The 17,964-nt window shown below is 43.8% G+C and overlaps 1 protein-coding gene across 1 annotated transcript in view; it reads left to right on the top strand.

Annotated features, from left to right (window-relative positions):
* Nucleotides 1-895: 895 nt before the first annotated feature.
* The window catches only part of LOC149278206 (leucine-rich melanocyte differentiation-associated protein-like), a 184,142-nt gene continuing 167,073 nt past the window's right edge, over nucleotides 896-17,964 (top strand). Inside the window, exon 1 of the mRNA XM_089502247.1 lies at nucleotides 896-1,038. Coding sequence (XP_089358373.1) covers nucleotides 896-1,038 — 143 coding nt within the window. The remainder of the gene's footprint in view (nucleotides 1,039-17,964) is intronic.

The following is a 17,964-nucleotide window of genomic DNA, read 5'->3' as shown; positions in this document are numbered from 1 at the left end:
TGTGTGTGTTTCATGGCCATCGATTCGGTAACAATGTCCCAAGTGCTCGTCCTCAAAGAACCTCCACATTGGGGAAGATTATTACCGGTTCTTGAGACCTTTCACACCCTCTCCTTTTTGATCAGAAAGCCCATGTTTTGGTTATTTTTACACAACCTGTGGCCATATGTGCACTGTGGGGCTACAATCAGGGACCCCATTGGCTTCCCCTTATGAGGAGACACCGAGATACCTTCAAGAGCAGTAGAATCTTAGTGTCCTTCTTCTTGGAGGCTGGGGGCCTTCAGCGCGGTCTCCCTTTGGTGTCTTCATGGTCCAATGTATACAATGGGTTAGCGGGAAGTCTTGTGATGATCTGAATTGTTCCCCGGCACTGGTGGTTTAATGGCTGTGGACACGCTTGGCTGGACAAATCCCAGGAGTCAAGTTGGCTTTTGTATTAAATTGACCCCTAGGGGCTCATAACCAAAAAAAAAAATCAAGGTGTCCCCACCTGGCTCCTATGATCTGTTGGCCCAACCCTGACCAGTCTTACCCCATGCTCTTCCCCAGTGCAGCATAGGATTTTTACCCAAGTAAGCCCCTTATTTTTGAGGGACCTTCTACGGAACCCTATCCTACCAGTCTTTGCCTAGTAGTCTACTAGTCTAGGGATCGGCCTTGGACTCTGTAGATTCCATGTTCTTCACCTAGTCTTCTCAAAGATTCCGCACCATCATCATTATAATGGGGTAGTACGGTGTGGACCAAGATTGGCACCATTTGAGGAAACCTGGGTCCGACCATGACTTAGAAAAAAGACAGGAACCGGTTCCCATCAAATATTTTTAATCCTTGCATTGGTACGATGTTATCAGCCCTGTCTACTTCCTCTAAGTCTCTACGGACACCACCCATGGCTGGCCTACAGCTGTATCTTTTCTTCTCTTTTGGCCAGGTATCGTACATTGGAAAGGACTGCACAGAGTTCCCAGGGTTCCTTGCCAGGAAATATGGACGTCTTGCAAAGAGACTTGACCTGAGCTTCAATTTATTAAGGTAGGGAAGTCATGATGAATATATAGTTGAATCTTCCAGGATTTTTGGTGCTATGATGGTTCATGAAAAGATCTGAGTCTTAAGGTTAGAGTAACCATGACTCCATCTGAAGGAGCAAAGGACATTGTTCACAGTGAGCACTGTAAAGCTTTGGAATCCACCATCAATGGTGGAGGTTGTGATAAACTGGGTTGCTCTGTGCCAGAGAAGGGTATTCGGGGGAGGTTGGGTTGTTTATCTGTGGCCCATGGAGTCATGTAGGAATTGTAACCCTTTCAGGGACAGTGTGGTCGGCACATGCAGGAAGTCGCTAAACTACAAGATGTTAAAGGTAGATTAACACAAAGCATTAACACAAAGCAAATTAACAAAGAAAGGCACAGGGGTATGTCTCTATGTTAGACCCAAGTCAAGGCCTGCTAGTAATACACTACTCCCCAGCAATGAGATTTGGTCAAATTGGTGGACTGGGCAGCCAAGTGGCAGATTAGATTTAACATCGACAAATGCAAAGTTATGCATTTGGGGGAAAGCAAAATTGCAAATTTTTACCTTAAATGCGGTTGTGCTAGGAAAATCATTTAATAAGAAAGTCATGTGAATACATATCGATCGGTCCTATATGGGGTTTACTTCCCTAAGCCACAAAAATAATCATCGAGTGGTAGTCGAGAGCTGAAATACCACGTAAATAACATAAAAATGGTGATCTCAAAGATGACGAAAGAAAATGTTGAACGGAAGCCTCTGAAAAGCAAAATAAGCGCAAAACGCCCTAAATTTTCTCCTGAAAAACCTTTTTTCGGCCATTCGTAGAGGTCAGGATTCCTTGTATCTCTCGTGTCTCCTGACAGGTCACATGTGCATCACCCCCCACCACCCCTGTAAAACATATTAAAAGTTAATGCCGGTGGTGCGGTAGTGTGCACTCATCCTCTGGAGCCATTCTCAACGGTCCGGGACAATAACTTGTGTGTTCTAGGCTTCCTCAGTCACGCTAAAAGAATTTCATTCGACGTGGCAGGCCTGGGGGAGACGCTCTCGCAGAGTGTTAAATGAGATTTGTTCTGGGTGTCAGCCCCTGGTGTAGTCAAATGGCGATGAATGAGTAAGCCTGTGAGGTCAGGGCTTCACTCACCTCCTCCATGACAAGAAGACCTCCTGTGCCCTCACATGTAACACGCGTACCTTATACATACCGAACTATGCGGAGGGTTTTTTCCATTCAGAAACTGGATTTGTTGTCATTCACACTCACGCTCACTCTCTCACGCCCTCATTCACTCTATCTCAATGTCTCCTTACTTTCTCTGTCCACCACTTCCGTGTCCTGTCTCTTTTTCTGCAGCTCCGCTTCTCCTCGGTATCGGCTTCGTCATCCAGGTACCCCGTGGCGCACCACGCAGATAGTCTCTCCCTCGCTCCTCCGATCGGGGAGAGAGTGTACGCGGAGGCTCCTCCCCTTTTGCGGAAGAGCTCCGAGGGGACGGTTAGCAGGGCTGATACCCTGGAGAAAGAAGATGGAAGGAGAAGAAGCTGAGCTGCGGAAAAAGGAAGTTTCCCTATTGGACAGGTAGTCCCAGCCCCTATGGCGGGGCGAAACATCAACGTCCTTTCAGGAACTCTCTACCAAGTCCGTAGGAAGGCCGACGTCTGCGGAAAAAGGACACAAAGTTGGCTTATATGCCCCCAAAAACTTCCTGGAGCGTGATATTGCATAGCATTAACCCATTAAACGTTGTCAGCATTGTGCCCATCATCGCCCATCGCCTTATGATGTCATCGCAGGTCGTGGGTCCGCAGGATAAAAGCCGGCCGCAGACTCAGCAGAATCCTCCAAATCTCGGCTTTTTCATTTGTATTTCTCGAGTATCTTGCGCGGCCTCCGTTTTACCGACGCTGTCACAGCGGGTGGGAATATCGCCGGCCCGCCCGACGGTGACACTTAAATGCCGGATCAATTTGGGAGAAAAGGTAGCGATAATGGTTACGGGGTAATTACGGAAAATCAAGGCTCGGGAGCAGACAGGAGAATAAAAGGGGAGAATGGAGTTATCTCCCGATCGTCAGAAATGCATATTTATCAGCGCGGACGGCTGTTATTAATGTAGCTGTCACACGGAAACACACTTTCTGCATTAAATCCATTTAGTATGTACATTATTTGGCCGGGGGAGCGCCGAGAGGACATCAAAGTCCCCCTTTAGGCATAAGAGCGCAGTGCCCTGCTGTGGAAGCTGGAAGAAGCTCGATCAATAAAGCTGACATGTTAATGCAGAGAAAATAGAATAAAAGAATTATTTTTTTTTTCTTTTCTTTTTTTTATTTTTTGACGGGAGATTAAAAATCACCTCGTGGCAGCTGGCAGATTGAAGCAGTTATTGCACCGACTGTGGCAACCTCGACGTGACAGGCAAAAAAAAAAAAAGTCGGGTCGGTTTCAAACTTCTTTCTTGACCTGCCAATCTCCCTGGCCTTTTTTTTTATTTTATTATTTTTTTAATTTTTTTTACATTTTTTAAAATTTTTTTATTTTTGTCTCTCAAAAAAATAAAATAAAAAATAATAAAAAAAATTGTCATGCGGAAATTGAAGTCGGAGGTAGTTACGCGTCTTCTGCGATTGTGAACGCGGCGTGTTTTTTTCTTTTTTTTCCTTTTTAATTGATTTCACTTTAGCTGTTGAAACTGTCAGCCGCTCGTAATCCTGAAGCCCTATAGATACTGAGCCGGTATGTCATGCTTCAATGTGTCGTTATCAGAAAATTAATATCCTTAATGAACCGGTGCTTTCAAGCTAACGGGGCGTAAAATCCAACTTACCCTATTCAATTGCTAATAGCACATCGCGTCGCCCCCCCTTTCTTATTCTGATTTTTATTTAGTTTCGAGAGCAGAGCCTCATCCCTTTTTTTTTTTTGATGCCCGACAAAATGCCAGCATTGCTGTGGGTACACCGCGCGATCAATTACAATAAATACAGTAATTATGGCGGAGTTGGTAATTAACATAATTGTAGTCAATTACTACAAATACGGTGCGCGGCTTAAATAAACGAGATGGCAGAAATTAGCGGGCTAATTGATTTATCTCCGTCGCCGCTTCCCTCCTGGTTCCGTGGAATTGGCAGCCATAAGTTTTCGTGCGCCCGGCCGGCGGGGGGGATCGGAACGGGTCGAGGGCATCGCTGCCTACGGGTTTATTTGCTGTTTTTAGACCCGTTGGCACAGCCCAAGACGTTCCCAGCGCTATCCTCTACCCTTCGTTTCTTGTGCTGACGGAATAAATGTTTTACGTGCGCCGATACAACTACAAACACATAGGATCCCAGAACCTTTCCTGGCAGGTCGGCCCCATCCGGCCCCTTCCTCCTGCTGTAAAGACTCAAACCTTAACCAGTCGTTGGTCTCGTCTTAGATTCAGGAGCCGTATGTCTATCCCATGCATGTTTAATACTCTCACTGTATTACCCCCTAGCACTTGTGCTGGGTGGCTGTTCCATGTATCTACCGCCATCTCAGTAAAGTAAAACTTCCTTACATTATTACATCTCAGACACTCTAGTTTTAGATCACAACCTCTTGTTCTAATGCCTAAATTACCATAACACTGTCTCTAATTCACCTTAATACAGTAGGCCATCATAATACAAAAAGAGGATAAAAGCTTTTTTTTTAAATTTTCCTCCCTATCATATTTTTAGACATATTTTTGTGGTCTACATGATGTTAACCCCTATGCTGTGCTTGAGGGTCTTTGATATGCGTGTCTGAAGACCCCCAGTTCTCCAAGGAACTAACAAGGAACCAAGGAAAAGAAACCTCATGGCCTTCAGCTTATAGATACAGATCCCTGAAGAAGGATTATTGGAGTTTTATAGATTTAAAAACAAAATTAAAACAACTGCGAAGTTCACTGGAGGATTGTGGGGGTCGTGGTTCCCCGACGCTGCCACGGTCTTCAGTATGGATATATGTTGACGGGCAAGGAAGCCCTTCCAGGGTAGGATGACCCACATACTGCCCATTTCTACCACCCCCTCTCCCCGTACTCACTGTTTCCTTGTACTTTTAAACCACGCTGTGTGTTTTGAGTAGAAAAAGAAGAAAAGATGACAAGACTTTAATATGTTTCCTTCCGCTTGTGGTTCTCTCGGAAATCAATTTGCAAGATTAAATATTTATGCGCCAAGATCCAGTTGAATTATTTAAAGTCACAAGACTAAAGACCTTTCTGTCGAGATTTCATATTTTTATTAAGTGAGAGCCTTTAGGGCTTGTAGAGGACACGATGAAAAGAAATAATAACTGTAAATGTTGCGCTTCTCATTGAAATAATGAGAAGAACAGAGAGCTTCTAAGTTATGTTCCGCCAGCAGGGTCTACAAAGTTAGTGGCCACAAGCAGATGACAGAATGGCAGTAAGACGCTACCGACGGGCTGTGGCGTACCTAGGAAATTCATGTGTCTCACCGCATCTCACTGTTTAGCGAATGGACCCCATAGGGATGCTTTGTTACAAGCGGTGATGCAGTATGTGGCTTCTGGTAGACGTTGGAACATCTCATTGGTGCCGCTGAGCGTTGAGTTATATGGACAGGTGGTGTCTTGTAATGCTGCTTCTGGACCACGGTTGGAGTATGAGGTATCTGTGTGTTCAGACAGCTATAGGGCATATTTTGGTGTCATTACTGACCTTCAAAGAAGCTCAAATACTTAGGACCTTCAAGTGTGTTACCGGTTCATCCTGATCAAGTCCACGCACAAGGAACGACTTGGATGGAGGAACCCAGTGATAAGTAATAAGCAACCTGGAATGGCTTTTTCTACCTGTGAACAAAGGTAAGTAACGCACCTAAACTCTCAGGACCGTGGGCAGTAGTGGACCTGTAGGACCATCTATGGTGGAGAAGGCTGAAGGAGATCATGACACTTTGGGCCGATTGATATTCCAGTATTGGCTTCTGGATTGAGGAGCCCAGGACACTGACCGATAAGTAAGAAGTGCCTGGTGTGTCTTGCGACACCACCTGAAGAAAGGTAAGTAACGCACCTAAAGGTTCATGAGCATAGGCAATAGTGGACCTGTTGGACCATATATGGTGGAAAACGCTGAAGGAGATCATGACACCGTGGGCTAAATTATATTCAAATATGGATTTCTGGATTGAGAAGCCCAGGACGCCCACCAATAAGATGCGCCTGGCTTATCTTGTGAGACCACCTGAAGAAAGGTAGGCAACACACCTAAACTCTCATGACCGTGGCCAGTAGTGGACCTGTAGGACCATCTATGGTGGAGAACGCTGGAGGACATTTCAGCTTTTTCGTATGTAAGGTTGAGTTTGATGCCAACGTGGTGAGATCCACCATTTGCATTTGGGATTTTGACATTGGACACTAACCTCGTGTTGCCACCAGGAACTAAATATGATACATTTTGTAACCCCCCCTCTTCTTTGTCTCTGTCTCGTTCACGACTCTACCCACCAAAAGAAAATTGGTCGTTTCACTCGCGCGTCGAGAAAAAAAAACACGACAAAAAAAAAAATTCCCGGTCAGGTAGAATTTTCCACTCTCGCGTTTGCCAATCCAACCTTTTAAGCATACCTACATTTACCTGCGCTGGCAGCCGTTTTGCATTTTAATGGCAAATCAAGCACGATAACTTTCATTGGAAACGAAAGTGCCTTAAATGTGTCGGGCTGTCAGAACGAGATGCCGGGGAACTTGATGAAAAGAGAACAAAAGAAGATAAAGTATGAAAGCCTAGATACAGCACAAAATGAAATAAAACCTTGTAGGGCCTGTCACCGGTGTCAGTTGATATTCATATCTGAAGCACATTATAGTATTACTCCGGTACACGTAGCTTACTCATCTGTCTTCTCTAATTCATTACGTTCTTTTGAGCCCCATGTGTCAGCAGCTGCGGAAAATTGTACATTTTGATTCCTGTGCGTTTCGAAGCCTGGCGATTTAGAGTCTTTTTTTTTTTTTGTCTGGACTGAAGACCAGGATCTGGGGGGGAAAAAATTGTCTTCGCCTATATATTCTTCTATTATTATTTTTGCATGTTTGTTTTTGAGACTCTACTCGGAAGGGAAGATTTTAAGTGTCGGCTTAAGCTATTTATTATTATTATTATTATTAATTTTTTTATTTATTTGTATGGCCTCACACGATTCTCGCAGCGCTTCCTACAGTCTTAACGCTCGAAGGGTCTGGCAAAACTAGAACTGACAGACTAAGACGAACCGATGCATCAGGGAAAGAGGGCCCGGCTCGTAAGCTTACAGTCTATTTCCCAACACCTGAGCCAGAATCGTGGACCAACGGGCCAAATGGTTCTTATTCTGTTAGCCGGCTAAAAGAGTCGTCGCCGTGACCGGTGGCCAGGTCAATGCCTACTCTAACGAGGGATTCGCTTCATAAAATCCCAGTACCAACCTGCTTTAGTGAGCCTAGCAATGTGTGTTTTTTGCTCTTCGTGTTGGGAATGGCTTCTTCTTCTGCTGCTCTAGTATGTCTTAACCTGTTGTAGTAGCCCTGCGGCGTCTTCAGGCGCTCTATTAATACAATAGCGTGTAACGTAGAATCCTTTTGGGAGGTCCGGGCAGACTGACTTTCCAACCAGTGAGGAGCTCAAAGGGATCCAGTTATTTCTTCGATCGGTGGATCAATTTCTTCAGTCTCCCCAGTCCTGGTGAAACCCGAGCAGCACTTCATAGAGCAACTCGGTTGGGTTACTCGATGGCGGCCGCTGGAGCAACTTGCTGTACGGCAGAGTGTGGTGTCTGCGCATGATTACCCAACGTACCCGGTGGTATTTCTGTCCAAGACTTGGATCTGGAACTCTGTTAAACAGCCTGTTTCTCTGTCGATACTCTTTGCCATGACAAGTTGCCTTCAGGTTGGGCCATGCATGCCTTTGCTGTAGGATATATTTGCTATGACCCATAATTCACCTGTCCACTGGATCCCTCGTTATCGGGTTATGGCATTGGGCTCCCCAGAGGGAACATGGTGCCACCAGAGTCTTCAAAGTTCCCGATATAATTCAACAGGGGTTCAGAGGATAAACAGACATGGCCCAGAATATGCTAGTAAATTTTAATTAAAAATATCCTTTTTTTTTTTTCCTTTCACACCTTTAATTGGTCCATAGCATCTGCATAGTTTATTGTATGAGAAACCTCTCAAAAAACCCCCACAACTTTACTTTTCCTCGGCAAAACGTGTGGATGGGTATATATATGTATATTTATTAACGTGCTTCTTTCCACTAAATATATACGCCACTAATTAACGAGGCAGCGTAACATATAATATCTGATTTCAAGCAGGCAGGATCGAAGGCTCCATTAATTAGGAAACGGCATGATTTTAGAATATCCAAGGGCATCGTTTTAGAGGGGAAAAAACGGTTTAAACGGCGTCCGCGGAGTCCCAAAATGAGAAATCTTCGATGGCTGATTATAAGGGGAAAAAAATGCACATATTAAATGAAAGTAGAGCGAGAAAAAAAAAAAAGCAAGTCCGCTCGGAAACTAGACAAAAATTAGCGGCTAAATAAAACAAGGGAATTGAAATGTTGCCTTCTCCCCGCATCCGTCACAACTCTTTAGGAATAATATTTCGTGAATAGCTGTGTTCCGGTACGGCGCGATGAAAAATACACGCTTATTTTCAACCTTAATTAGCCCGATGAAGGGAAGAGTAATGTTTAACTTAATCGGAGATCGCGGTAACATTCCAGGCTCATTTCCAGGCGGGCATTAAATTGCATACATCCCCCAAAAATATACATATATATAGTAATTCTGATTTGTATCTGTTTAAGATTGAAAGAGAGAGTGTCCCCCCCTCCCCATTTCTCCCAAGGTTTATTTCTATTAGACATTAATGAAAATTGAAAAAACGAAAAAAGAGGAAAAAAAGAGAAAAAGGAGAAAAAGAGAGAGAATTAATGTTAGAAAGAATAAATCAGTTCGGTAAAAATTCTGCCATTGTATGAAATGACGGCTTTCTTGAAATCTCTTTTTATTTGCTGTAACTGATAAGAGGTGAGATTAAGAAAGAAAGAAAAAAAAAAAAGCACGATCGCTTCTGAGTATCAGAAAAGCTAAAATCGAGGAAGGGGGGCAAAAAAAAACGAAGAAAGAAAGAGAGAAAGAAAGCCATTTACGGTAAGAGGAAAAAAGAAAAGTGGGTGATTTTTAACCGGCGTCGTCGTTTGTAAAGCTGTCCAGATACTGTCAGAAATGGATTGTGCCCCTCGGAGCGCTAACAAGGAATCCTGTAGATGCAGCGATAGCTCACCTCGCCGAGATCACGATATGAGTTAATTCCGAAAATACCGCCGCAAATACTTCATCTTGCTTCGCCTGGCTGCCGGCTCGACAAAAAAACCCAAGACTTGACGAATTTAAAGACCATTCGTACCTCTCATTATCCCCCCCCCCCCTTGTTTCTGCCTCCTGGAAGCTTTGACTTGTCTGACTCCGACAAAGAAACATATGTTTAGATAACTTTAATGCCGGTTCTTTATCTCCGACTTAATACACTCTTTTGTTGGGAGACGTTTACTAAATATGCCCCGGCTGTTCTTATCGCGGTAGAAGGTATGGCGGGGGTGGGGGGGGGCGGGAGAAAATAAAACCGACCTGGATAGATTTATCATATAAATTCAATTTAAGGAGTTCAACAGCGTTTATCACGAGCAAAGCCCGTCTCCCCGATACGACCCGGGTACAAGGAAAATAACGGAGGCTCGGGGGGGAATGGCGCGCGGCCTCTCGGGTTTCCGTTGAACGTTTGGCACCTTTTAAGTTAATTACGTGTAATAATAGCCCTTTTTATTATTAGTGGTGATGAAATTTCCCCGCGCGCACGGTTTAGCGTTTTCCTTGTCAAACGAGGCTCGGAAGAACTGTTTTTCATTTTTTTTTTTTTACGTTGATGTGATGTCATTTTTTTTTTATTTTTTTTTATGTAAATGTTACATTCCTTGGCAGAAGTATACTCGTTGCTTTTCTTTTTCTTTTTTCCTCCCAATTTGCCATTTGGGATTGAGGATTAATGTGGTGTTTTTGGAAAAGATGTAAAAAAAAAAAAAAAAAAAAAGGTGACGGTTCTTCCATCCACCACCACGTACTAAATCTCCGTGACGGTAGGTGGAAAGATTTCCGTGTTCCTGACCTCAGTGTCTAAATGTTCTTTCGGTCTTCGTGGTATATTTACCCTTGGGGGTAGCCGTCCTGAAATATTAACCGTGTTCCAATTTTTTAGAGAGTCCCAGTTGGGCAAGATCTTCAGATACAAAAAAAAGTTTGAGGGTATTTAAACATGCATGGGATAGACATACGGCTCCTGAATCTAAGACGAGACCAACGACTGAGTAAGACTCGGTTGGGCTGCCAGATGGGCCGAATGGGGCCGGCAATTTCTACGTTTCTGTGGCTTATCCAAGCCCATCAAGACTGTCATGATCTTCAATGGAAAAATGTCATAAAAATCACCTGCAAGCCTTCTGCTGGGAGGTCCTTTACAAAATCAGAATTGATTATAGGCTTTCAGACTGGTTATTGCTATCTGTAACTCTCTAATATTCACCTAAAAGTATCAAAAATGGTGCATTTTTAGAACGTGGCTAGAATTATTTTATATTCCTTTTCAATAAGTGAAATCATGCGATGGGTTTGGCTGAGTTGGTTGGAACTCGAAAGTCCTGTTTCTTCATATTTGTTATCTCTTAGGGGTTCCTAGTCTACATCTCAGAACCGAACCCTTCAACTCCCCACCTCAGCCCAAAGTCCAATCCCTGCGCCCATCTGTATATGGACGAAGGACCCTCGGTCCACGCAAGTCACCCTGATATTAACCCAGTAATCACTCCTTTGTCTTCTTCATCTTGACACGTTCTTGTTGAAGTCCACAGGGATGCCCTTTTGAGCTCTAAAACCAGAAGAGTTTCCACTCAGAAGAGTTTTGCCTGCCATGTTATGATGGGTTGATTTTGGCGTCAGCTCAATGTCTGTAGGAAGCGTCAAAGCTAGAGAGCTTTGGAAGTGTTTTTTCTCAAAACGTATATCCCAAACTGCATTTGTAGCCCCCTCCCTAATATGTGGACCACGACTTCATTGGCGTCCTAATAAGACCTTATGTATCCCGTTCATAAAGTTGGTTTTAGCTGCAGACCACGGCTGAGATTAGAACTTTTTTCCACATCTGGAGCTGGAGCTTCGCGTTCTTTCGGGAAAGGAAAGTTTTCTATTACCTATTTTCTCAAGAAGAGGGGGAAAAAATATATAAATGTAGCAGAGCCTAAAACCGCTTGATTAAACTCTTTTATAGAGATGCCAAGTGCAGAGTACAGCTGGCAACACTAAGCTTAGGAACCTAATTATTTTTTGTGCGTGTCTTCAGTTCCACCACGTGTGAGCCTCTAATACGGAGATGTTAGTCAGTAAGTGGCTTATGTGTGAACAAGTACGAAGGCTTGCGTGTTTTCATGCTGTTTCACATTAACACATGAACCTATTGTTGAGTTTGCTGGCGTTTATTATTATTATTATTATTTTTCTTCTCGGCAGACAACTGGATCTCAGTAAAGCATTAATGTTAAGCGTTATAAATACCCATTTCTCCTCGGCGGCTTTGAAACGGAAAGTTTTTAACAAACACGAAACCTGACCCCGTCTGTAATACGCAGAATCTGCCTGCAGATAGGAACCATTTGGTCCATCTAGTCTGCAGCCACCATTTTTTTTTTTTGTGCGTTTTGTCATGTTACGCCTTGGCTCGTTTTAAGTTTTATAGAATAAAGTGAGTGCGGACAGCCTGATCCTTAATATTGATGGAAATAATCCCTTTTCCCCCTATTTTTAGTAGTTTCTAAGCCAAACAAGGGCAACCGCTCAAGGGTCAAGCGATAGACCCACCTTCCAGTATGAGGGTCATCAGCTACTGGTACATAATTAAGAATAATGCCTATGTCTTGAATGCATGATAGATGTATAACAGATACATTGTATACTATTCATCTCTTCTGCTGTACGTACAAATGTTGTGTAAGTCATCCTTTTCTGCTTAGTAGAGTTGTGCGCCATTAATCTGTGGCCAGCTGGCCTCCAAACAGCGAGCCCCGTCTTCTCCGGGTCAGGTGGTTTGTAGAGGTTGCTGAGCTTTGGGATTATGCGGGTGGAATTTTTGATCCGGTCTGTGATAAATAAAAGCTACATCGTACACACCAAGCGGAGCCTCGGAAAGCTTAACCCCAGGCTGAATATCCTACGCTCTTTCTCTTGCGACTGATGGGTGCTTCGCTATCCGTGATTTATACCGCCGAACCCGTCAGCAACGTCTCAAAAACCTCAGGCCTCGGTAAACCCGACGTCCCTCACTTTGACATGAAAGCTTTTAGTTCGCCAGCTGCTGTGGGGATTTGTGGATTTCTTACCATTTATTTCGTATTGATTCGTGCATTTAAAGTCCTGGAAAGTCTAAACGCTTTCACAGGGAACTCTCCAGGAATCCGTGTCGGTTTGCTTCTGTTATGCCTCCGGACCCAGCTTTAAGTGCGCGGTAATAGACGTAGGAGAAATATACTCGGAAAACACGGCACCTTCCGCGAAGCTTATTTAGATAATTTCAGATTGGTGCTGTTATACAAGTCTTTTATTAATATCATCGTAGAACGATGGAGCCTTTGAGCGAGAACAATCCTTGGTGTCCGACAGATCGAGACCTTCCGTCTGCATAGAGTCACAGTAGACCAGGCATTAATAATACGCAATGCACACATACGTGTATATTCAGTGTGTTATGTATGCTGGACCCTCTATGTGGAGTTGGGTCGGTGCCCAGATGGAGATTTTCACCAATGTCAGCCCCTTTTCCTCTAGGGTTAAGCCCCAGAGTAGTCCACGGCCGCCAGGATTTAGCTGCGTCCACCTGGAACACCTCACCAAAACCACCAGCGTGATAGAAGCTAAACGGACTGAGCACACCGGAACAAAACAAGGATACAACTGAAGGAAACGTCAGGAGCCAGGCCAAACTCAGAAGCAGGGTCAAGACACGAGCCAAGGTCAGACCGGATCGGAAGCGAGGTACAAAGGGCAAGAGCAGCAACAATGTCCAAAATGAAGCAGAGGTCAGGACAGGCAGCAGTCAAGCGAGGTCATATACTCGCCGAGGTCACCAAAACAACGAAACCATGGCGGTCAACTGATACATCACTTCCGGGTTCCACTGTCTCAGCCCAGTAGTCAGCCGAGAACTGCCGCACAGTGCAACAGACCTGACAGTGAGAGAGTGAGCATCGTGGGAACGGGTACCAGGTAAGTGTATAACACAGTGACTGTGGACTGGTCTTGGAACACAAGCTTTGGCCACCATTGCATTAAATACTTACACGTACCTTGGAGAAGACTGACTCCATGTAGGTGATGGCCAACAGCCCACAGGCCAAGTGGTCCCACCATTCTTTACAATATTGTTTGGTGACGCACAGAAATAGGAGACTTCTCCAGCAACACGGAAGAGTCAGTCCTTGGGACACAGGTCCATCAGCTCCAGATCATTACTAATAGCAACTAAACATTGCTTTTTGCAGTTCACTCTGACCGCAGCTACAATTTATTCTCCTTTAAAAGTCTCAGGTCGAGTGTTATCTCCACCAGGCTTTTTGTTTTTGGGTCTTCTGGACGTCAGTAGACAGTGGTGCTCTTGTAAACCGAACCTTCTGATAATAAAACAAGCCATCAACCTTCAAAGTTTTTAAAACCCTCAAGTATTGCTCCTTTTTTTTCCCCCCTGCCTCTTCTCAATCGTGCACCTTCAAAACCAAATGAAACGCATCTTCAAAAACCGTGCAGGCAAAAGGGCCTGCAAACTTCACTCACGTTGACTTCAGAGCAGAAGCTGAGTGCCTGGAGAAGCCGGCGATGTCAGTTATTGTCAGGTCTTTGTGTGTCAGAACTATGAAACCTTTTGATGATTGAACTGACTGTTCCTTTGCTGTGTCACATTCCTTCCAAACACGCTCGTTCGTTAGAAACTTCTTGCCTTGAGTTGTGAGCGTTGCTCTTATTTCTCATGATCCTTTTCGATAAAAACGGTTCGGCCCATCTAGTCTGCCCATTTTTCTGCCTGTAAAGACCGAGACCTTGCTCGGTCTCGTCTTAGGTCAGCCTTATACCCTCCCCATGCCAATTTAAATTCTGGCAAGGTTACCCAGCAGGGGCAGGAGCTGCGGGCCAAGTTGATTTAGTTGATTTAGTGTTATTTTGGTACCAGCAAAATGCTCTGTTCCAGTGTTCTAGAATTTCAAGATGGATTGGGTAGACAACATGGCTCCTGAATCTAAGACGAGACCAACGGTCTTTACAGCGGGGAAAATGGGCGACTCGATGGGGATGAATGGGTCTGAGTTCTGCGTTTTCTATGTTTAAAGCCAGCTTTGCTTATCTTAGACGAGGAGCGGGAGATCACCATGTCACCATGCCAAGTAGGGTTGAAGAATCTTGGAACCTTGCGTATAGCGCGATCCTGAAGGTTCAACTCCTGTCCATCTCTTAACCTTGAAATGTCTTGACTCCCACGGGCGTTATTACTTCAATTTATGTAGAGACTTTATTTTTTTTTACGATCTCTATTGCACTTTTTGTTGGCGCGAGGGGGTATGGTTGCGGCCACCTAGCAAGCCAAGCCATCATGTGATGCGTGAAGCTGAAGGTTTATCATTCTTGTTAGCTGACCCCTTTAGTAAAAAGTTTAATAAGGGATAAGTTCACATGTGAATTGATAATCCTCTCGCCGGTGCCAGAAAATGTTAAAATCCTAATGAGAGCGTCCGTACGATGGCATCACAAGTTCCTAACCGACCTCGGTGCGCAAAGTGTCCTTGCTTAGCCCCACCGGCGGTCTTCACCAGGAACCCAGATTAAAAATAACTGTGAAAGTCCCATGTACTCTCCTAATTAATTTTCAGCTTTTGTAACGAAACTGTTAGTAACTAGTAGTGTTGAATGCCCAGACCCTTGCTAGAAATAATTATTTAATTTGCCTTATTTCAACATTTTTTATCAGGAACACTTAATCATCACGGGGCGCGAAAGCTGGGGCACCGATAGGTTGTTGCCATATAAATCTAAAAAACCCCAAAAAACTCAAAAGTTATTTTTCTGTGATTACACCTTCGACGAATACGATGGCAAACCTTAGTTTAACAGGCCAGGGAGCGCGATTAATGCGTCTGAGCGGGACAGCAGCTTTAATCCAAGGCGCAGAATTAATTCCTAATTAAATCCCAGAACACGAGGTGGTGGGCAAAGCCAGTCGAGTTTCTATTTTTGTTTTTTTGCCTTCCATATTCCATACGCGACGGGCACGCTCGGTGACAAAATCAGCTTTTATCTCGATTGTAACCTAATCATGAATGCACTTTAAAAAAAAAAAAAAGTCCCCGGCTTTGTGATAATTTTTTTTTTTTCCCACTCAAGACTCGTTGAGAGGACCACTTCAAGGCTGCCTCGCTATCTGTCAAAGCAATGTTCGCTTTTGCTCCAGTGGAAACAAGACAAAGCGACATGAAAGGCCTTGGCAGGCTCCGAGAAGGTTTTCCTAGCAACTTGCAAACTTGCAATGCAAATGTGGGCATTTGCTATGCAAAGTGCGGTTGCATTAGTGTAAAAAGCTCTTAGAAAGAAAAGGGAAAAAAAAATGGCAAATAATTGCTTATCACATTTTCCTAAACTAATTCATGCCTTGACTTGGCAGTCCTTTTTTTTTTTTTTTTGGTTTTTGACAACTAAAGGAAGCTCAGAACACGCAGGACATGAGCAGCTAGATAGACTGGTCTCAACTTGTGCTGAAGAAGAATTGGAAATAGGTGTTGATTTAGCCTCGGAGACCGTAGACGGAGGTGGAATCGAGCGTCTTCGGCGCGGAGATGTCTTCTTCTGTACAATCGAACCATGGGCTATCTCAAGGTCCAGGGACGATGATTATGAAAGATACATCGGCCACCGATCAATAGAAGAACCCAAACCGTTGGTTGCATGAGGATTCACCTTGTTAAAGAACCACCATAGGATGACCACATAAGAGCAAATGGCCGGCTAGTCCACCTATAGTGTACCGTTTGTGTCATGTGACCTACGGAAGGTCTGGCCCAAACTAAAACGTTGGGGTGTCTCCTCGACACATTTTTCTGTAGACACCTTGATTAGCTGCGTTGAGGTCCTGAGGAAGGGCCGATTCATCAGCGTCTTCCATGAACTTTAGTTCTGTCTGGACCGGGCAAGGTTCTATGGGCAAATACAGCGGTATCCAGAGGTTCCAGTAGGAATCCAGAATAGTAAGCCCAAAAGATACTGGCTTCTCTACCATGCAAAATGTTGAACTTCTATATTGAGAAGATCCGACTCAACAATGGGAACCCTTTTTATCTTAACTATCCAACCTCTATCAGGGTTGATTCTTTTTGTAACTTTTAAGGCTTTGAGGCTAAATGTCTTTTGTCTGTAGGCCTCCAATTTCACAAATGTTACTTCTTAAACCCATTGGCACCATGGAAGATCGTTACAAACCCCGGTGCCTTTGGGCTTTTTGTCTTTCTGGATGAAGAAGGGTTCCTCTCTGCGTTTTTGTATATATATTTCAGAGTAGTTCTCCGAGAATAAATTCAAGGGGAAATGTTGATGAAATTTGTATCAATTCACATTTTTTTTATCGTCAGAGCCCCGTGCAGGCGGTAAGAAGGAAAATTACTCTCCAAGTCTTGAAGTGCTTCAACTCGATGATATCATAATCACTCTAATACATTTAAAAGCTTGAAGGACTTAAGCGTTTATTGAACGGAGCTCATTGAAATACTGAAAAGGATGTCTTCAGGCTCCCTGTTACGATAAAATAGGACAATATTGTTCACGGCCTTCAGTAAAATCAAATGTATTCTCTCTCTTTTTTTTTTTTTTTTTATATATTTTATGCCATGTTGTAATTACATTTCAAAAGCTTTCTTACAAGTCGAAAGAACAAAAGGGCTGTTTTTATGACTCATTAGAAATGCTAATTTCCCAACTGTCAACTTCATTATTCTGGAATTTTTTTTTCTATAGTTCTTTCTTTTGTGGTATAATGGCCCCAAAAAAAATATAAAATGATGAAACTCTTCTGAACCAAAATGGAAAATATCTTTAAATTCCTCTATCTATCTTCCGAAGCAGTAGAAATAAAGGCCCTCGTGTACCCGTCGCAGGTTGTGGCCAAAAAGTTTTCTTGAGATCCCTCACCGCTTGAGTTCTTGAAAGCATCTTTTCTAGCTTAGACAATGATGGTCTAGATCTTTATTATTTATAGGGCCATCTTCCCCCATAATTTCACAGAATCGTCAGAAAGTGGATTTTGAGGAACTTCTACCCCGTGAACGAGTCAAAATTGAAATTTCAAATTTCACCGTGGTCATGGTGGAATAAAATTTCAGGTTTTTTTTAGGGTGAAGTGGCTTCCATAAGGAGCCATGATGGCTCTTTTTGATAACCTAGTAGCCAAATTAAAAATCCATTTATCCTAAAATCCCCTTAATTTGCAAAATTGCTTTAATGATGGCGGACCTCTGGTAACCGACGGCTGTTTCTGACTTTGGGGTGCGCCTTCGGGCGCAAAGGAGTCTAGTCTCCCCTCCGTCCCCGCTCAGGATTCAGTTAAGGTTGGTTGCCCGCACATTCTAGAACTCCATCTGAACTACACACGCCACGTTCTTCGGCTTCGAGATCTCTTCAAAGGCAGCAACACCCGGACTTTCTCGAGCCCTTAACTAATTTCAACGCGGAAAGCGAACTCCACCAGTTAGCCGTCTGTGATCTGCTTTTTTTTTTTTCTTCTTCTTTTTATTCCTGGCCTGTTTAATGTCTGCCTCC

The sequence above is a fragment of the Sceloporus occidentalis genome, unplaced genomic scaffold, assembly GCF_023333645.1.
Source record: "Sceloporus occidentalis isolate IW3139 unplaced genomic scaffold, rSceOcc1.0.p SCAF_198, whole genome shotgun sequence".
Taxonomy (NCBI): domain Eukaryota; kingdom Metazoa; phylum Chordata; class Lepidosauria; order Squamata; family Phrynosomatidae; genus Sceloporus; species Sceloporus occidentalis.
Note: the sequence above shows the minus strand (reverse complement) of the source record. Positions and strands in the feature narration are given on the sequence as shown.